This window comes from Schistocerca piceifrons, chromosome 2 (genome assembly GCF_021461385.2).
Source record: "Schistocerca piceifrons isolate TAMUIC-IGC-003096 chromosome 2, iqSchPice1.1, whole genome shotgun sequence".
NCBI lineage: Eukaryota > Metazoa > Arthropoda > Insecta > Orthoptera > Acrididae > Schistocerca > Schistocerca piceifrons.
In genome coordinates, this window is record NC_060139.1 from 718,750,734 (window position 1) to 718,773,381 (window position 22,648).

At 40.3% G+C, this 22,648-nt stretch overlaps 1 protein-coding gene across 1 annotated transcript in view; it reads left to right on the forward strand.

The window, feature by feature from the left end:
• Positions 1 to 22,648, forward strand: part of LOC124775794 (glyceraldehyde-3-phosphate dehydrogenase 2-like) — a 90,631-nt gene that overhangs the window by 14,912 nt on the left and 53,071 nt on the right. The window contains exon 2 of the mRNA XM_047250625.1: positions 9,542 to 9,665. Coding sequence (XP_047106581.1) covers positions 9,542 to 9,665 — 124 coding nt within the window. The remainder of the gene's footprint in view (positions 1 to 9,541; positions 9,666 to 22,648) is intronic.

Below are 22,648 nucleotides of genomic sequence, written 5' to 3' on the forward strand. Positions count from 1 at the left end.
GTTGGCATATAAACTTGTACTACTGTAGTAGGTGTGGGCTTCTTATCTATCTTGGCCACAATAGTGCGTTCACTATGCTGTTTGTAGTAGCTTACCTGCATTCCTGTTTTCCTATTCATTATTAAACCTCCTCCTGTATTACCCCTATTTGACTTTGTGTTTATAACCCTGTATTCACCTGACCAGAAGTCTTGTTCCTCCTGCCACCGAACTTCACTAATTCCCACTATATCTAACTTTAACCTATCCATTTCCCTTTTTAAATTTTCTAACCTACCTGCCCGATTAAGGGATCTGACATTCCACGCTCCGATCCGTAGAACGCCAGTTTTCTTTCTCCTGATAACGACATCCTCTTGAGTAGTCCCCACCCGGAGATCCGAATGGGGGACTATTTTACCTCCGGAATATTTTACCCAAGAGGACGCCATCATCATTTAATCATACAGTAAAGCTGCATGCCCTCGGGAAAAATTACGGCCATAGTTTCCCCTTGCTTTCAGCCGTTCGCAGTACCAGCACAGCAAGGCCGCTTTGGTTATTGTTACAAGGCCAGATCAGTCAATCATCCAGACTGTTGCCCTTGCAAGTACTGAAAAGGCTGTTGCCCCTCTTCAGGAACCACACGTTTGTCTGGCCTCTCAACAGATACCCCTCCGTTGTGGTTGTACCTACGGTACGGCTATCTGTATTGCTGAGGCACGCAAGCCTCCCCACCAATGGCAAGGTCCATGGTTCATGGGGGGATCTTTTACAAAGTCTTTCTTTTACAAAGTCTTTCTAAAAATGTTTTGTGGTAATATTGGTTAACTTTTTGTCCAGGAGGCACCCACTCTTTATGAACAATTCCCTTGGAATCAAAGAAACACACAAGCATGCATTTCACTTTGGACTTTTGACATGCGAGCATTTTTTGGTCTTGGCGATCCCTTTGAGCACCATTGTGGACTTTGGAGTTTTGTCTCTGGATCATACTGAAAAAACCAACTTTCATCACCAGTGATAACAGGGCTCAACAATTCTGGATTGATTTCTGTTTTCTCTAACAGATTAGCTGCCACATTTTACCATGTTTCTAGCTGTTGTGGTGTGAGATTTTTGGGGACCATTTTTGCGCAAATCTTTCTCATAGCAAGATCTTCAGTTATTATTAGATGAACTGTTTCTCGATTGATGCGAGTTCATGCACCCTGGCCAAGTTGACATCTGTCCGTGAGGTTGATGGTCGTCCACTGCGGTCTTCATCTTCAACGTTCGCTCTGCCTTCACTAAACATTTTACACCAACGAAAAACTTGAGCTCTTGACATAACCTCCTCTCCAAAAGCCTTCTGAAGCTTACTGCAAGTTGTCGTTGCATTTTCATCCAGTTGAATGCAAAAAGAAATGGCATACCATTGCGCAATATTATGTGGTTCAATTTCCATGTTGAGAGAGACAAACACATGTTAACTTATTACAGCACAACTCACGACTGAGCAGTTGCATCAATGTGCCGCTTGGACTAGAAGCAGCTTATAGACCAAAGTCAAAGATATTGTGCCTATGCAAGCCTGCAAGGTTGCCACATCTTGCAAAGAAAATCAGTCGCATTACTTTATTGTCGCACCTCGTAGACTGCTCAGGCAAAAATGTCGGTGGCAGCAGGTGACCCTGAGGCATAAACTGCCTTATTGAATGTTCCGTGCTTTCCCAGTCTGATGATGATGTCATCCTCCAGTGGAATTGCAGCGGTTTTTTCCACCACCTGGCTGAGCTACGGCAACTGTTAAGCTTTACACCCGTGTTCTGCATTGCCCTCCAGGAAACATGGTTCCCGGCAATGTGGACCCCTGCCCTCCATGGCTATAAGGAATATTACAGGGACCGTAGTGACTATAATCGAGCGTCAAGTGGACTTTGCATTCATGTCCTAAACTCTGTCTGTAGTGAACCTGTGCCCCTCCAAACCCCTCTGGAAGCTGTGGCTGTCAGAATACAGATGACGCAGGAAATAACTGTCCGCAATGTCTATCTTCCTCCAGATAATGCAATATCCTTGAATGTATTAGCTGCACTGATTGATCAACTCCCTAAATCTTTCCTACTTGTGGAAGATTTTAATGCCCATAACCCCTTGTGGGGTGACGCTGTGCTTACTGGCCGAGGCAAAGATGTTGAAAATTTACTGTCTCAGTTCGACCTCTGCCTCTTAAATACTGGGGCCGCTACACATTTGAGTGTGGCTTATGGCAGTTATTCGGCCATTGATTTATAGATTTGCAGCCCAGGACTTCTCCCATCTATCCACTGGGGAGCACATGACGACCTGTGTATTAGTGACCACTTCTCCATCTTCTTGTCACTGCCCCGGCATCAGGCCCACGGACGCCTACCCAGATGGGCTTTAAACAAGGCGACTGGGAAACTTTCACCTCTGATGTCACTGTTGACTCTACCCCACATGGTAACATCAATGTGATGGTTGAGCACGTGACTACCACAATCATTTCTGTGGCAGAAAACGCAATCCCTCGCTCTTTTGGGGTGCCCCTGGCAAAAGACAGTCCCTTGGTGGTTGCTGGAAGTTGCTGATGCAATTACAGAGCGTCAGCGAGCTCTACAGCGACATAAGCGACAGCTGTCCCTAGAGCATCTGATAGCCTGTAAGCGGCTCCATGCCTGTGTATGCCAGCTTATAAAACGACGGAAACAGGTGTGTTGGGAGAGGTATGTGTCGACCATTGGGTGCCATATGTCACCTTCCCAAGTCTGGACAAAAGTCAGATGTCTTTTTGGGTACCAGATCCCAACTGGTGTCCCTGGTGTTACCATTAATGGCGCACTTTGTACCAATGCAAACACGATTGCCAAGCACTTTGCTCGAGCCTCTGCATCGGAGAAGTACTCCTCAGTCATTCGCACCCACAAACAATGAATGGAAAGGAAAATCCTCTAGACCACACACCACAGTGAACCCTATAACACCCCATTTACGGAGTGGGAGCTCCTCAGTGCACTTGCACATTGCCCTGACACAGCTCCTGGGCTGGATTTGACCCAGATTAAACATCTCCCGTCTGACAACAAGCACCACCTCCTTGTCATCCTTAACCGAATCTAGTGCGATGGCGTCTTTCCATCACAATGGTGGGAGAGCACCATCATTCCTGTGCTCAAACCCAGTAAAAACCCACTTGATGTGGATATCTATCGGCCCATCAGCCTTACCAATGTTGTTTGTAAGCTGCTGGAACGTATGGTGTGTCGGTGGTTGCGTTGGGTCCTGGAGTCACGTGGCCTACTGGCTCCACGTCAGGGTGGCTTCCGCCAGGGTCACTCTACCACTGATAATCTTGTGTCCCTCAAGTCTGCCATCTGAACAGCCTTTTCCAGATGCCAACACCTTGTTACCGTCTTTTTTTTATCCACGCAAAGCGTATGTACCACCTAGCAACATGATATCCTTGCCACAGTATTCGGGTGGGGTCTCCGAGGCCCGCTCCAGATTTTTATCCAGAATTTCCTGTCGCTCCATACTTTGCATGTCCAAATCGGTGCCTTCCATAGTCCCCCCCATATCCAGGACAATGAGGTCCCACAGGTCGCTGTATTGAGTGTATCAATATTTTTAGTAGCCATTAACGCTCTAGCAGCAGCTGTAGGGCCGTCAGTCTCACCCTCTCTGTATGCAGACAACTTCTGTGCACTGATGTTGCTGAGCGGTGCCTACAGGGAGCCATCCACAAGGCACAGTCATGGGCTCTCCCCCACAGCTTCCAGTTTTCGGCTGCTAAGTCTTGTGTCGTGCCCTTCTGTCGGTGTCGTACCATTCATCTGAAACCAGCACTTTACCTTAATGACAATCCACTCACTGTAATGGGGACATATAGATTCTTAGGACTGATTTTTGATGACCGATTGACTTGACTACCTCATCTCGTCAGCTTAACTAGAATTGCTGGCAGCACCTCAATGCCCTCCGCTGCCTGAGCAACACCAACTGGGGTGCAGATCATTCTACTGTGCTGGAGCTCACAAAGCCCTTGTTCAATCCCGCCTTGACTATGGGAGTCTGGTTTATGGTTCAGCGGCACCCTCAGCATTGCATGCAGTTGACCCAGTGCACTGCTGTGGCATTCGCCTAGTGATGGGAGCGTTTGGAACGAGTCCAGTGACCATTGTCCTGGTGGAGGCCAGAGCCCCTCCATTGCAGATCCGACGTGCACAACTGCTTGCCAATTATGCTGCACACATTCATAGTTCTCCTGAGCATCTGAATTACCATCTCCTTTTTACACCCCCGGCAGTTCATCTCCCACTACAGCGGTCCAGGTCAGGGCTAATGATTGCGGTTCATGTGACATCCCTTCTGTCTGAACAGGAGTCCTTCACTTTACCACCTCCCATCCAGGTCAATCTGCATACACCTCCATGGTGTACACCTAGGCCACAGATTTGTCTGGAACTTTCGCATGACCCTAAGAACTCAGTTACTTCTGCCACTCTCCGCTGTCACTTTCTCTTGATTCTTGACTTGTTTCGGGCCTCTGAAGTTGTTTACAACAATGGCTCAATGGCTGATGGTCATGTTGGCTTCACTTACATCCACAGAGGCCATTTTGAACAACATTCCTTGCCTGATGGCTGTAGTGTATTCACTGCAGAGCTGGTTGCCATCTCTCGTGCAGTTCAGTATATCCGTTCATGCCCTGGGGAACCATTTCTTCTGTGTACTGACTCCTTGAGCAGCCTACAAGCTAATCGACCAGTGCTGCTCTCGCCATCCTTTGGTAGTGTCCATCCAGGAGTCCATATAGATGGCCCTGGACTGGTGCCGTCGTTCAGTGGTGTTTGTGTGGACCCCAGGACACGTCGGCATCCCAGGCAACGAACTTGCCGACAGGCTGGCCAAACAGGCTAAGTGGAAACCGCTTCTGGAGGTGGGCATCTCTGAACCTGACCTGCGTTCTGACATACACCGTAGGGTTTTTGGCTTTAGGAGACAGAATGGCATAACAGTACACACAAAAAACTGTGTGTCATTAAGGAGACTACAAACGTGTGGAAGTTTTCTATGCAGGCCTCTCGCAAGGAATCACTTGTCCTCTGCCAGCTCTGTATTGGCCATGCTTGGGCGACCCACGGTTACCTCCTATGCCATGAAGACCCACCTGAGTGTCAGTGTGGTGCGCCCAATTGACAGTAACCCATATTCCGGTGCACTACCCCACTTTGACTGCCCAGCGACAAAATCTTTGGTTACCGGACTCGTTGCCACCAATTTTATCTGACATCGCCTCATCGGCTGATTTAGCTCTACATTTTATTCCTACATTTTATCATTTGATCTAAGTTTTAGCGCATGTACTTTGTCCCTCTGTGTCCTCCTCTTCAGTTATTCTAAGGTGGAGGTTTTAATGTGTTGCAGAGTGTCTGGCTTCTCCTTTTTTATTCTCATGCTCAGCCAGCCATGGTAATCGGCTTTGTTGTTTTAATCTCTTAATCCCATTTCTTGCATTTCTGTGGTTTTCTTGTCCCCTTTTGTCCACTTACATGTTTGTTGCCCTTCATCGTTCTTGTGATTTTTCTTTTCATTCTGGTTTGAGTTGTCAGTCTTGTTTGTTTTATTCTCACATTTGTGGCATTGGTTTATCCAGAGCAAGGGACTGATGACCTCGTGACCTCGTAGTTTGGTTCCTTTCCCCCCTCTTTTAATCCAACTAACCGTGGAATATGAAGTTATGGATGCGTGAAAACTTTTTCCATTTAATTTGCTACAGCTGTAATAGTAAAGAAATATTATTTGAAATGGTGGAGAGATGTCTAAATGATTTATTAAATACAATGAAATGGCAAAGAAATTCATTTTGTATAAAAATATAATGTATAATGGTCATATAATATCCCTTAGTCTGGGCTAGATGGTAGGAGTTGATGAGTAAATCTTTACCAGTTCTTTATCAATAAAAATATAATATACATCAATTTCAGAAGTTGTAAAGTCTGACTTCCGAATTTAAGTACAATAAGGCAATCTATTGCCTTTCAGAATTTTCCATAAGTTTTTCACTTTTTTTGGAATTACCAGCCAGTAGTAGTAGTAGTAGTAGTAGTAGTAGTAGTAGTAAGTTCTGCTGTTTCAACATTATTGGTGCATTGGTCACAATTTCTTAGGTTCCTAGTGGTTTTGATCTGGCAATGGCAAGGCATAATTTGTATCTTTTTAGTCCTGAACTCCATTCACCATTTTAGTGCATAATCCTTTCCCACCCATTTTGTTTTCTTCAAAATTGTTGACAAATTCATCTTTGTGAAAAATAAATACTACTACTTTGTTGAATCTTTCTAAAAGCGATATCACGTTTAGAAACATTGCTTCATCATCGTTGGACCATTCTGATCCATTACACACTTTTATATTAGTGTACTCATCAAGTAAATGCAATTAATGTATATGTACTGTATGGCATTATTACCATTCACATTTATGAAAATAAACTATGAATAACATTCATAAAGAAATATTTAGGTTACATATGTAGTTAATCACTCACATTCAGAAATCCTTCAAATTGTTCCTTGTATGCTGTTAGTGTCGTCTGCACGATAGAATTGGTAGTTTGTGTTTCTGCAGCATATTCATGTTTTGGAGCCATATTTAGCTTCCATTTATACAGTGAATCCACACGTGTGCCATAATTAGTTCTAATTCATTTTAGAATTACCCAGGATTTTGTTGGGAGGTCAAAGCCAGTCGGTTTTTCAGAGATATGTTGGAACAGGGTTGCCACAAGTTCTGGAAATCAGGGAGTATCGGGGAATTTCAAACGTATCAGGGAAATATGAGGGAAATTTGAAAGAAAAAAACACTGGAAAAATTTAGTTTCTGTCTCAGTAGATGATATGGTTTGTTTACTGAGATGTCTTGCATCATCATTGGCTGGGTGCACCAGAGTACATGAGCCCCTTCCCTACTCCCTCATTCTTATTGCTTCTTCCCTTTCTGCCACTCCCCCCAGCTTTCAGTCAGTGCTGCCACCACTTCTGGCTGCTAATCTAGCAGCTGCCAACGAGAGGCAGGGAGGTGTGAGGAGAGGTCTGTTTGGATCTGATTCTCAGAGACCATTGCTCAGCAGCCAGAGATAGCAGTCATGCGTGCGTCAGTTGTGTCTGAATGATTGTGTGAATGCATGTGTGCTCTCATGTTCTGACAAAGGCTATGGCCAAAATTTTAGTTGTGATTGTCTTTTTTATGTGACTGTCTGTAGCTCAGTTCACATTGAATGAAGCAGTATGGGCGTGAAGGCAGCGGAGCATGAGACTGTTGTAATGTGGACTGTCGTCACGATCGACAGTTATCTATACAATCCTGAGACAACTGCTGGAATGCTGTAATAGCATCTATCTTCCCTTGCAAACCGACTGAATGCAGGAAGGGGTTAGAGGAATTGATTTCTGAAACTTCTGACCAGGCTTCTATCTGACAAACTGCAGATGACTGAGCCATATTCAGTTTTTCCGTAAGTGTAGGATTTTTGCACTGTAGAGCTCACTTTCAAACTTCCCTATCAGGAAGCAGTGTTGCTGCACAAGGCTGCTATGTGTAAGGTACAGATATCAATACTCAAGGAGTAACTTAGCTGCACTTTAAAATACTGAACTAGCAGTGCACCTGCATAAATTAATGAATAAATTTGTATGAGAGATAATAATGCCCATACTCCAACCATGATCATAATAGAAATTTTATTATCGTCTTAACCTTCCTGTTTTGTGTGGCATTATGAAAATGAAAACAACTCATTTGTGCCATATCTGTGTACCACCTTTTTCAAATGTTTTGTGACTTTTTTCAAGTGCCATCATGGATCCTCACTCTGTACATGATAGCTTTTTGAACGGTAAATGCAGGTGACATGTAGATTCTGTCTCCTAGATTTCTCAAAAGTGCTGGACACTGTACCACACTATCAGCTACAAACCAGGATACAATCAGACAGAGTTTCTTCATAGATATGTGACTGTCTCAAATATTTAATTAATAGAACCCTTTTTGTTATATTGGAGGCCGACTGTTGGACAGAAATGAAAGAAACCTTAGGTACCCCAACATGTACAACAGCACGTACAACAGCGACTGTTAACCATCCGTTACCGTGGGTAAACGAATCATTGATGTCAATGCTGAAGTTCAGTCTGCAACCACAAAACACTGCAGGTCCGTCCAGTAGAGAGTGTGCAGCGACAGATTTGATGGTATTCTTTTTCTTGTCGGCGGCAGATGTGGTCATTTCGATGTCTTCAATTGTTTTATATATAGTCTGTCTTGCACGGCGACGGCGACTGTATCTTCTGTAGCACCTTTTTCACTCTGAATGAAGCCTACAGAAACAATTCATCAGATAGGATCAGCAACACTAAAAATGGCTCTGAGCACTATGGGACTTAACAACTATGGTCATCAGTCCCCTAGAACTTAGAACTGCTTAAACCTAACTAACCCAAGGACATCACACAACACCCAGTCATCACGAGGCAGAGAAAATCCCTGACCCCACCGGGAATCGAACCCGGGCGTGGGAAGCGAGAACGCTACCGCACGACCACGAGATCAGCAACACTATCAGATTGTTTACTAACAGTGCATTTACCTATAGGAAAGCATTTTAGAGAAATGAACAACATGGACAAGATTTTCACTTGAGGTAATGAATCACAGCTTTTGTTAAATTTGGTTCAGCGCAGGATAATGACAATAAAAAGAGAAGGAACCTTACAACATCTAAGCGGTAAAGTCCTTGAGCACACAGCACTGTATAATTGTTTGGGATTATTACTAAGATATGATGTGACATAGGTACAAACTATAAAATCAGTGTTAGGTTAGGTTAATGTGAGGCTATGTTATGTTGGAAGGGTTATCAAAAAATGTGGTGCATCTTTATAAGAAATTGTGTGCAGTGTGCTAGCATGAACGATTCTAAAGTATTGTTCCAGCAGTTGAAGTCCTGTTAAAGAAGGGTGTACGAGAAAGGCCCAGAGACCTTAAATGGGAATCCTTAAAAGAGACCCACCTCAGTTCTTGTGACAAGAACCTGTGTTTCAGGAAGGCTATGCAGCTATTTTACTGCCACCACTTTATATCTGATTTAGGGATCATGAGAATAAGGTAAGAGAGATTAGAATGAGAAAAGGTGCATGCAGACATCCATTATTCTCTTGCTCAATTTTCTAATCAAATAGGACTAAAAATTGCTGCTAGTAGTATGAAGCACCCTCTGCCATGCACTATTCAGGTGCTTGCAGAGTAAGTATGCAGATGTAGAGTTTTACCATTTGAAATAGTAAATATTCAATAATTTTTTGTGTACTCTGCTAATTGTTGTGTAAACAGTTTGCCATCTGCAGAATAAATTGCGCATCTTCAGTGAAAGATATTTTTTTTCTTTGGTACTTAATGTTAAATTCTATAAACTGCTCTTAATTCAGGAACTTTTCATGAAGAAAAATTCTTTCTTCATATTTTTACTTGTGTCAGTTTTTCTGCCTATTTTTAACAGGTTGTTGCTGTCAATGACCCTTTCTTAGACCCCGAGTACATGGCTTATTTGTTCAAATATGATTCCACACATGGTATATACAAGGGAGATGTGGCAGCATCAGGAGACAGTCTCATTGTAAATGGTGAGTCCTTATCATTTTCTCTTATGTGAAGTTGTTATTGAAAGATTCTCTGATTTTGAAAAGCTCATTTACTTTTAGCTATTGTGGATTTTTAAAAACTAGAATTGGCTGAGTGTTAAAGAAAATTGTCAGAACTACAATCAACATACCTACAACCTGCCTCATAGCAGTCCACTTTGATAGTGGAAGGTGTAATGAAAAGGAAAACTAATGAGGGACTGGTCTAATGTGACATGTTGAAACCTTGTTGGAAACTTTTTATACAGAAAAAATGTACCATAATAAATGCTCCATCAAAATTTTAGTTGCCAGGACGGACTGCAAGCATTCAAAACCAGTTTAAACAGCAACTTGCAAATGAGCAGATGCAGCTTTGACATTAGAGCATAACATCAGGTAATGTGAGAACTGTACGAGAACTTGAAGCACTTAAATTTGGGTTATTTCATATCAAATTGTGCAGAAATGTTGGGAAATGACCCACACCATCACACAAAACTTTCAAATTTTGTGCACTTGAAGTTTACCTGGATATATGAGCATTTCCAAAATGTAAATGTTGTGGATTAAGTACTTTCTCAGTTGCAATTTAAAGAAATTATATGGATTCAAGAACTCAGGCTTTCATAGGAGAGTTAATTTAGATTGAAGAGGTCAGAATGATAAAGCTTAAGCCACAAGAAGCAAATTTTACAGGAGAGCGAGATAAAGATTTGGGAAAGTCTGTAAATCAAGTTAATAAGTCTTAATGCTTACATTACTGCACTATTTGTTGAAAATATACTGCTATCCTGTCTCCACCATGTCCCTGCATGCTACTGCAAGCAGTACCATGTCTTCCTCCAACCCTTACTCTGCTATTCTCCCCCTCTCTGCCACAGCCTCCTCCTTACCCGCACCAGACTATTTCTCCCATCATACCCATTTGTAGTCCACAATCTGGTCACTGTGGCCAGAGACAGTGGTTGTGTGTGTGTGTGTGTGTGTGTGTGTGTGTGAGAGAGAGAGAGAGAGAGAGAGAGAGAGAGAGAGAGAGAGAGAGAGTTCTAGCTACGTGAACGTGTAAGATTTCTATTTTAGAGGAATGTCTTTTGCCCAAAAGTTTAATGTATCACATTATCATTGGTCATAAATTTAGCTGTTACAATTTTTCAGTTATTGGCTTTCAAAACAGAAGTAAGTATTAAAATAATATGAAATTCTTTTGTAATGAAACAATGGAATAGAATGATTTTGTCACTATTTAATTACTTTTTAGGTTAGGCCAACATCTTTTGGAATATTTGACAGATGTTGGTTGTAGATCTCTAGCAATATGAAAAGTACAAGTAGGCAGTGTTTCCTTGGATAGTACCTTCCAGATTCATGTGATAGTGCCCTGACAAGGTGAGAATGAATTGACTGAAGAAGAATGAGAATTTATAATGGGTTGCTGTGTAAGTTCATGGCATTTTTCCATAACTTTAATAAACCCAACAGACACACATAACAGAGACTTCAGTCATTGATAGTATATTTCTTTCACTATTTACAAAAGTCTGCCAACATTGGGATAAATTTTTGATTCCGCAACTGTAGAAATCACGATTTTGAGGCAAAGAACTCATTGAGCCATTTTTGGAGCGCATTTTCATTCTGAAAGGAAGTTCCTTGCAGGTTGTTTGATAGAGGGTGGAGAATGTGAAAATCTGAGGGCACAGGATCAGGTGAATAAGGTAGGTGCAGAATGAGTTCACTTACCAACTCTCATATAGTGTTTTTTTCTCTAGCAGAATGCAAATGGGCCTTATGGTGGACTAGCATCACTTCACACTGTCTTCCTGGTTGTTGTTCTTGGATTGTGTTTGCAACACATCTTGGTTGTTGGCAGTAAATGTCCACAGTGATATTGACACGTTGGGGAAGGGATTCGTACTGTCGCTATTGCAACAGGTGCATAAGATTGTCTTTTGCGCATGTGCACAAGTATTTTGTATGGGGAGTTGCTTTGTTTGGGCTCAAACATTCCTTGCTTTACCGCATGTCAGCATAAAGGCAGAATTTCTCAGTCATCAGTAATGATATAGGATAGGAATGGTCAGTGTTGTTCATGAGCCAATTGATTCCACTGATTATTTTATGGTTTTGGCATAGAGCATGCAGTACCCATACACCCACTTTTTGCACTCTCCCAATTGCATGCAGACATACAATGGTAGAACAATCACACTTCATTACATTTGCCAATTCTTGAGTACACTGATGTGGGTCATTGTAGATTAATACTTTTAAATGTTCGTCATCAAACCCCAAAGGTCTTCCAGAACATGGAGAGTCATTAGTGTCAAAAAAATCCTCCTCAAAACAAGAAAATCATTTTATTGCCATTCTCTGTTCAATGGCAATATCCCCATACAAGACGCAAATGTTTCTGGCCGCCTCTGCTGCTGTCACTGTTTGGTGAACTCAAACAAAGGAATATGTTCAAAAAGTTCGAATTTCTCCTCTACACACTCCATTTTCTAGTGTCCACAGTTCCTCCCACTATCTCCAAATGACGACATGTAAATTCAAAGAGTGACAATGAATAACAAATAAAAAATGACAGTAAATAAACCCATAGCCACCGGGGGTACCAGTATGCAAAACAAAAGTGCTGTGGACTTATGCACTAACTCATGGCTCAGCAGTAGCCATTCATACTGTTTTATCTGATTTTTGTGTGTGTGTGTGTGTGTGTGTGTGTGTGTGTGCGCGCGCGCGTGCGTGCGTGCGTGTGCGTGCACGCGTGCATTTTGTACACTCGAAGACGTGTACATGCCCAGATTCTCTTTAAATAGTAAAATTTGCTGTAATCTCTTTAAATGCCGTAAATGATCTGTTTCATCTGTATTGTGTGCAGTTCTTTTAGAAAAGGCAAAGGTCTTCAAGATTAGAGGTTTACCCTAGTTCCTGTATCAAATTTATTAGTGTAAAACAAATGATGACTTGCCATCAGATGATATAAATGTAAATCACCAGCTGGGGTATTAAAAACCTAAATTTGACATGTATCAAGTTAGGGGATACTGATCAAGCGGTAATCCTGACAGTCTATTAACAGTACTTGAACAAAAGGCCAAACATTAGGATGAACTTTTGGATAAATAAAACAGAAAACTGAACTTGAAAATAGCCTTGAAAAAATTCAATTATTGTCTCTTCTATCACAAACCTTGTCTCAACAAAAAGTCAGTTTCACATTTCAAGTTACTTAATATCTGATATGACAAGCAAGCATTCTTGTAATTGAGAAGGGTATTTTATCAGTACCTGAGCAAAAAAGAGGAAACACATTGTAAAAAGTATACAGTTTTTATTTAGATGATGAAAATTGGAAATAATACCTGAGAAAAAAGACAAAGTGAGCACAAAGAAGAATACACATGAACAAAAGCAGATAGATTTATGTAATTTAAGCGAAATGACCAAAATGACCAAAACAGGATATTTAGGAACTCATACCATATGTGCCGTCACTTACTACCAAAATGTTGAACTGCTTTTAAATTCTGTGTCTGTTACAGAAATGTTCCAAGATCTAATTAAATTATAACATGTAATATAAATAACTGAGCCTGTACTTACCATATGTGTGATACCACACCAGCTTCAAATGTACTTAAAAAATGTAAGAGAAGATCATAATCCCGATGAGATGGTTCAGTACAGTCAGTGGTTATCAACAGATAGAATGACTGTAAGTGTCCCAATCATCACTTTATCAGAATTCTGATTATCAGAAAATGGAGGAGGAAACATCTGATGAAGGATCAGTCTTAATTTTGATGTATTTAAATGAAAACGTCAGTTCTGTTGTTCAAGATGAAGTATGGAGGTACCGTAGGACAGTGGTTGTTGCACTCTTTGCACTTTCTTATACTAGGTGTGGCAGCTAAGACAGAATGAATAAATATTGTGAGGTGCAGTTGTTGCCAAGTTGCAGCAGACAATGTGGTAAATTTCCTGACATTCACAAGTAATTTTTATCGTTTATAGTCTTTGAATTACAGCAGTGACTTTTTTTCCTAATGGAACTATATGCCCTTTTTCTGTGGCATTTGAAAGAAGCTTCTAATCTAACTTCAGTGTCGTAATTTGTATGTGACTTGATCAAACAGTATCAAGATAACAGCTCCAAAAACCACTGCCCCACCATCAGAAGTTCCACAAACATTTGCCCTATTATATCAAGTGGAAGCAAACATGTAACTCAGATATGGTTCTTGTGTTTACCTTCTTGCTTGAAGCCCATCAGTCTGTGTTATGCTTTTGTGGCAATCAGATAACTTTTTCGTAAAGGTGACATTCACAACGTATACGACATTCGAAAAATGATGACTGTCACCAAACTATGAGAGTGGTCATGTGGTTGTATGCTGAATAGTATGCAGATAGTGTCAAGCACTCATGATCTGTCTTTACAAACATAATGAAAAAGTTCTAGAAACTGTAATTGTGAAGAATAAAATATGCCAAGGAAGTAAAAAGAGCAACTGAGGAAAGAAATGGGACCAACATTTTAACAGCATGACACACAACGCAAGCGTCACAAGGAGGTATCTCAGAAGTACAAGAGGTATCAAACGAGTGTTCTGCTAACACTACTTTCCATTGAATTTAATCCTCTTCACATTTCACTGCAATCTATAGCTTCATGCCAAAAACTTCCAAATTGGTTACGGTTCTCCAAATGTTATCTACTGAAAGTGCAAAGTGGGACATACGAGGAAGAAGCATCATTTACAAATGATGGGGAAGTCAGCTTTTGCCATGTGCACAGTACCATACGCTGAAAATCAGTGCTGACTCAAATGAAGTGGATAAAAGCAATACTCTTGGTCTGTCAACAACAGTTCCTGATTTATTGATGGGAATCCAAACATGTTCAAGTATCCTTGAATTCCTAAGATAGTGGCAATCCCGCTGCTGCAGTTATGGGAAGACATCCCACTGGAAATAAGGCAATCAGTGTGGTACCAACATGTAATTATAGGCACCCTTAAGAGAACATCTGGAGATCAAAGGAATAGTCATTCAGGAATGCAAAATGGTCTTCACACTTGCCAGGCTTAGCTTTTTTGTACTTTTTCTGTGGGGATAAATGAAAACAAGAGATCTGTTAAGAAACACCAATGACTCACTAAGGCATGAAATGTCTTATAACATGGACCTATGTTGCCATTAACCAAGGTGAAATTCAGCATGCATTACTGATTCTCTCGCTTTATAGCACGTAGCAGTGCTCATGGTCAATATTTTGAGCACTTGGTAGCACACATTGTAGTAAACACACAAACCATACCTGATTTATGTGATTGCTTATATTGGGTATAATAGGGTAGATGTGTGTGGAACTTCTGCTAATAGTGTGACCTTGCTTTTCAGCACTGTTGTCTTGAAACTATTGATAAAGTCCCATACATGTCATGTCATTGAAGTTCTCTTGGCAGCTTCCTTCAGTGCCACAGAAAAAGTACACGTGAGAAGGAAAGGGAAAAGGGATGTTGAAAATTTTGGATTTTGAGTTATTGTAATTTTTACATTCAGCATTAAATACTGAGAGTTAAGAGAGATTGAATATTCGTCTTGGAATATAGGTGTTTTGAGATAATCAACTCAAAAGTTTCAATTTAATGCCATTGCTTAATTGGACATATTTAAGAAACAAATTCTGCATATATATACTATGTTTAAAATGTCCTTTGTGAAATGATACAGACTTTAGGTTAACATTACACATTAAGTCGTTAAGCCCTTCAGACCTATGACCAGGGCGTATATAGCTTGGGAGATCTGGGAAAAACCCGGAAATTTATTCGTCTGGGAGAAAATCAGGAAACACCCAGGGATTTTTTTAGAATTCTGGGGAATTTTTCATTGTTCAGTTTCAGTAAAATTTTTGTAATTTTTTACTGGTAAGAACCAATACTCTAATAAAGGATATTACTGTATCCCGCTACTGTAGAATAATACTGCAGCAATAAAAATGAACGAGAGAAAAAATGAAAATAAAACTTAAATTGCAAAGGAAATGTGCCATATACAACATCAAAAGACAGTGCTCATACAAGCGTCTGCCAACAGTAAAATGTGTCGAAGGCCTTAGGAAGACTGTGCAATGCTTCATAACAACAAATTGCCTCCTATGAGCATGGCATTACAACTGTTTACATTAGATTCAGTTCGGCAGTTACGAACGGACACATGCGCATGCACAATTGAGTCGCATATGAGTAGTACCTTACCTGCTTCTGGCTACAGAAATGGGGCTGTTGGCTGTGTAAGCAATTGCAGCTAGATGCTACCATGAAAAATTTTACTGGCGCTACCAAGGTGCCATATTAACGCATGCGCAACAGGCCTGGACCTGGGGGAGGGACATATCTCACTTCTTTGGTTTATTAATTCCTGTTGCTCTACTGAAAATTCTTTGATTGGAATGAAGCTTTGCTGATGTGTGTAATTTTTCAGATGACATGCAGAATTATCTGCAAGGCCAATGACACATAGTACTGAAACCATGTTGATATCCATTACACTACAATTAAATTTATGCTTCCAATTGCTGTTTGTTTAAATATTATATAAAGTAGAAGTGGTATATATTTCTAACTGAAAAATATTAAAGAATTGTAGATAATGGGAACTTCCTTGAGAATACAACAGGAAAAAAATCAAATAATCTGATAAACATTTCTAAAGAGTCACCCCTTACCTTAAAATAATTTTTACTTACTGAAAAAAGATGTTTATCCAGTAATGACAACACACTTTACATCATTTAAAAAGGCACACACAACATCTGAGCACTCTTCACAACAGTGTGCTTCAGACTAATTGTTGAAGCATGTTACCAAGCTCCATCGTTGACACTAAACTCCAAAATAAAAACAACTTTTTCCGATCAGACAAAGTGAGCTCAGATAACTCGGTTATTATTTGAGCAATCTGGATGCCACTTGCGGAGCTTTATGACATGCTGACAGGTTACAGATAACTAAAGTATCAGCTTCCGAAAGTTATACTTTCAGTAGATACGAGGCAATAAAGTATAGTCAAAATTTGGTACAACAAGATTAAGAACCACTTTGATAGCACATTATGATGAATTTAACATAGTTTGACCTATTGTTTTACAGCTAAGATATTGTACCCAAAAAGTTGAACAGGATCACAAAGTTTCAGCATGACAGGCCTCTTAGATCCTGAGCAATGGTAAAACATAGTTCATCATTTATTCATTTCAGTCGCAATGTCAAAAAACGAGCCTTTACGAAAAGGTGGCTAGTGGCCCCACCATACTACTAATGAAGCTGTAACTTGGCAGTGCTTCATGTAAGGTCTCTATGTACATCCTGTAAAAATTTCATCGAAATTGGAGATAGTCGAGTGGGGGAGACCCTTAGGCCACTTGGCATGGAATGACCCATGTGTTTTTGTCTCAAGCCTGAATTGAAAAATATTGATATTACTTTCCTAAGAGATAGACATACAGATGAAGGACAACTTAAGTGAAGAGGGATCTATAGGTGTCATTCATTGACAACAAATATTACTCGTCATCTCTCTCCATCCACATTAATTTGCACAGTTGTATAATCCACATACCGTATAGGTGACAATATGTTCATTATACCTGGCCTCTACAATTGAAACCTTTCTACACATGTAACATGATTATTTCTCCATTGTGGATGCTTTTAACACATAGACAAGGGCAATGCCAAAAGTAAGATCTCCAAAGCACTGGGGTTGCAGATAAACTTTGTGTGGCTGTTGGCCAGTTGCCAGTGATTTGTGCCTCCCCCACTCCCAAATAAACACGTGCATGCTTCGCTTGGATATCTGTCTTAACTTGGCAGCCTTTCAAAATGGCGTTTCCACTTAACACTACCATCAAGTGTGCAGTTACTTGATTTTTGATTGCGAAAGGTGTTAAACTGGTTGACATTAATGGCCAGTTGATGTAAGTGTATGGAGAGACAGTCATGGATGTCAAAAATGTTCGCAGTTGGTGTAGTGTGTTTACTGCTGGTCATACTGAAATTGACAACGAGATAAGGAGCGGTATGCTAGGCCATGCAGTTGCAAAGGTTGAGGAAATCATGTGTAAAGATTGGAGGTTTCCTGAAGCACAACGTACAGGATTTTAATGTGAAAGATGCAATATCAGAAGATATGTGCAACATGGGTACCATGTATGCTGACAGAAGACCACAAACAGCAACGAGTTGATTGTTCTTGCAAATTTCTTCGCCACTGCACAGATGGAAAGAATACATTCTTGGACTCGATTGTCACTGGTAATGAAATCTGGGCATTCCACTTTACGCCTGAGACAAAGCAACAGTCATGTGAAGGACAGCATTCCTCTTCTCCCTAGTTGCAACAATTTGAATGCAGCCTACCATTATAGTCATGGCAGCTGTGTCTTGGGACCAGGGGGGGGTACTGTTGGTTGAGTTTTTGCCTCCTGGGACAACAATAATCACTGACAGGTACTGTGAAACACTGAAAAACACAGAAGGGCAATTCATAACTGGAGGAGAGGGCATAAGCATTCTTTATGACAATGCCCTATCACATGTCGTCCATCAAACTGTCAATCTCCTACAAAACTTAACTTTGGGTGGAACATCATCAGCCGCCCACCATACAGTCTGGACTTGGCATTGATCAACTACCATCTGTTCTCTGAGTTGAAGAAACATTTGTCTAATGACAGTTAAGTTCAGATGATGACATGGAAGGTGAGATTCAGCACTTCCTGCACAATACAGCAGTAAGCTGGTATTACACAGGTATTGTAAAACTGCCACTTTGTCTTCAAAAATGTTTCAGCTGAAATGGCCATTATGTGGAAGCACAAAACATTCTTCCACCTTTAAAATGATGCAACTATCACAGAAAATAAATGATTGTTCATATTTTCAAAAATATAAAAGACGTTACTTTTGGATGTTTGTGTTGTTCTCGCCATTTCATCATCATTCATGAAAGTTGCGAGATTGGGCTGAGCAAAGGTTGGGAATTTGTACAGGCACTGATGACCACACAGTTGAGTGCCCCACAAACCAAACGTCATCACCATCATTACTTTTGGGATTGCCTGCATAATATGCTGTGGAGCTCTGATAACACATTGTGCCTGGATAGAGCTCCGTGAAGCTTCATGTAAACACATTATGTCTACTGGGACAGAGTATACACTTCAGCACCACCTTAGTATCATTTTCTGCCTTCCATTTCTCAACATGATTTCTCAATCTCACAGGAATTTTTCAGTGGTAAATAAGACATGTTATGCATTCCAGTGACTAATTTTGATTTTGATACTTCAACAGATTAAGCAGTGCCCAAAGGGGAGTTGCTGAAATGGACACTCAGCTAGGCTTCGTAGTCATTGTGCAGTTAGAAGGCTGTTTTTTTTAGTATTATAACAGCATCTAATATTAGATGGCCTACATTACGACCATGATCCATCAGTGCATGTTGCATCCAGCATGAATTGTCAGGTCACCTACATCATAGCACGGTGATAAATGCAACTCTGAAAGGTCAGGAATATTGCTTTGCAACTGTTAAAATGCTGACCAACTACAGACATTCACAGCTTTTCAGTAATGTGAGTGAAATGCCAGCAAATTATTAAGGCTAATAAGACAGGATTGTGGTATGAATTGGTAAACTCTACAAATAATTCATCAAAAAGTTCACATTAGATTGGGGTACTATCAGGAGTGAGAGTGTTACATGGGTGAGAGAGATGCCTAGCCTAGAGTGACCCTGTGTCATTGACATTGATAATTGGTGAGTGTTAGTGAAATTTCTCTTATTCTCTTTATTATAGTAATACTTATTTCAATTGGTTGGATATGTTTGCTCTTTGAAAGTACTATTAATTTCTACTTGTATGGGTGGGAAGTTCTGCAGTGGAAGCCAGTTTCCAACAGAGACCACATTTGTTGCGTTCACATTTGTTTCTAACATGCATTTCTAGCTATCATGCTAGAATAAGCCATCAGGTTAGTTAATATTTACAAGCTCTCTGGACGACATATTAGCCCTCGTAAAAGTGTGCACAGGTTACTTTGCAATGCTGTAGAGCGTAGATGGTGTGGAACTGTTGCCATGCAGACATATGATCCTACACCACTAACGTAAGTCCTGGCAAGAAAGTGATGTGTATGTGCTAGTCAGTGGTATGGAATCAGCTCAATAAGATGGGAAGACATGGGGATGTGACAATGATAGAAAGGAGCCATCATGTTGGCTGTGCTCAGGACTGTACCACTAATGAAGTTCCCCAATTTGTTGGTGTATCAACACAGCCTTTCCAACATAACGACAAGGATTAGTGTATAACTCAACCCTGTAACATGGCATAAGAACAGTAGTCATAAAAAGATCCTAGCCAATTCAAGGCATGTTTTGTCAATGGCAGTTGATTTCAGACCCATCAGGAACTCCTGTTGTCAGTTTCTGAGTGAACATTACGAAGGAACTGCATGCAGTGGACACTTAACAAGAGTTGGGTGACTTGCAAAAGGCCACAGCACATAAAACTGCAAATTTTCAGTGGACCAGACAGCACAGACTGGTGGTGCGTAGTGTGGTTCAACTAATTGAGATGTTGCCTCTTTTTAAATAATGGACATAAAGTACACAGCAGCCCAATGAATCTTTTAACTTTTGTGCATGGTGGGTATAGCTCAGGCTGGTGATGTTTTGAGGGTATTTTCTACGGAATACCTAGGATCCACTCATTTAGGTTACCATGGTTATTTCAACATTTATCTACATCTTCACAACGATTATACCGTCTTCCTCACTGAATTGAGGCTGTTGTCAAGAATGGGCATAATGGTAGTGAGATTGAGTAATTTTTTGACCAGAGTGCTTTTGTTCAAAACATTTATGCACCTTGGATAAATCTGCTGTCAAATTACAGGACATTAAAGAGAGATTGCATGAGTTGACTTCCTGCCACCAAAGATTCTCAGCACCTGCTTAGTCATAACTGGATTAGATTGGATTTGTCAAACTACTCTGGCTCTTTCTCTTTCATTTCATACTTTCAAAAAGTTCATACACTTGACTGCCACAGCCTCAAAACTGTCCACACAGTACATATTAGCATTTCTGTGCTCAGCTAATAATATGCTGCAACTATGTGGCTACCTTTTAGAATTATATTGAAGGAAGTCGCTAGTTCTGACACTTGCATTACTATCAAGGAATGTATACAATAAATTTTAGTAGCATTTGAGTAAATTATGTGCATACTACATCAAAGATATATCGATTTCTTCAGATAATGTTAATGTCATCCAAACATTAACAACACACACTATATCGAAATTTGATCAGTTGTTCAAACCCATTGTCAATGCCCAGAAGTGAACAGCCATGTATTCATACATGTGAATGATATCTACTATACAGAAACTACAATAAAACCTCATTTTTACATTCCCTATTTTACGTTTCCCACATTTTAATTAATTAATTGATTAATTTTTTGTGTCAGTCCCAACAGAAGTCCAATTTCCCTGATAAAATGCTTTCCTGTCATTAGTGATTCCGTGTTACAACATCTCCCATCCTTTTAAGTTTTCTTGGCATTATTATGACCTTTAACATGGATTTTCATGCAGATTTCTGCTAAAAGTGAATTGTATTTGTGTTTGTTGTCACTCTTGGAAGAATGCAGAAAACACAAGACATACACAGAGCTATTGATCATGTAACATAGCTTTAGCGCAGTAAGCAAGATTTTCATTTTTGGAACTTTGGATCATGGTTGCTAGTATTATATGTTCCCAGTGTTTGTAGGGATGGGGAAGTAAGCTGAGTGACTGTCTTAATGATTATCACAAACTAAAGATAGTGACTCTAGTAGCAACCTTTCTTCTGCTCATTGTGTTGTATTGCAACAACTTTAATTTCAGTCACTTATACAAATAAACAGCACTCTTGAAGGTGGACATATTTATAATGGGCTTTCACAAATTGTTATTTCCACATGAAATACACTAATCCATACTAGGCATGCAGTTTTAGGTTGGTACGATCTTATGTCAGACACAAACATAGCTCCTAACATGGTCACAATTTCCTCCCTTTCTCACCCAGGACGTCCCTGAACTGAGTGGCTTCCTTGTCAGCAACAAGCTATAGATTTCATGCCTGTTCTCTGTTTATGGAGACTGCCAACTTCAATGTTTTGATGAATATTGTGTTACAAGTTTTATTTACGGTAATTTTAGATGATTATTAATAAAATGTCTCACACTAAAACATGAGTATCTTTTTAATATGGCTTTACAAAAGACTTTGCTTCTGTGTTTTATTTACACCATTGGACATGATCAGAACAAAGAAGGAAATTCGTGATTGTGTGTGTTAGCACTCAGTGACTGCTTTCATGATAATCACAAAAGCAGTTGCTGAGTGCTGACATACACACAAATGCATGTGTGGTTTAAGTGGGTGATGTCTTTTATTGTAGATAGGCATAAACCAAGAAAACATTGTTAAGCTGTGTATACACATGATAGCTTGTCACTCCTGGAGAGCATTTGCAAGTAATATGTGTCATGCAAGCAGCACCAAGAGTCAGCTTGCAGCAATGTCTGAGAGTGGTGCAAGATTTCAGATAGTCTGACTTGTCGAGTTTAGACCTCTTGTGTAGACAGCGAGCTCCCTCTCTTGAGAGCTGCTCTCCATAGCTCTCAAATAAGAGTGTTGAGCGGCCACATTGTGTCGCAGATTTGTGCTGTTATTTCATTGTTCACTACCACATCTCGGTAATAAACGTTCCTGTACTTATGCACACATTAAATAAAAGTACCCATAAAACTGCAAGGTTTGAGCCATAATATGTAGCCGTAGCATGTTTTTGAATGAAGAAATCACCTGTTTATCTGCTAAATGAACAGCACAAGCGATTAGCCTATTTT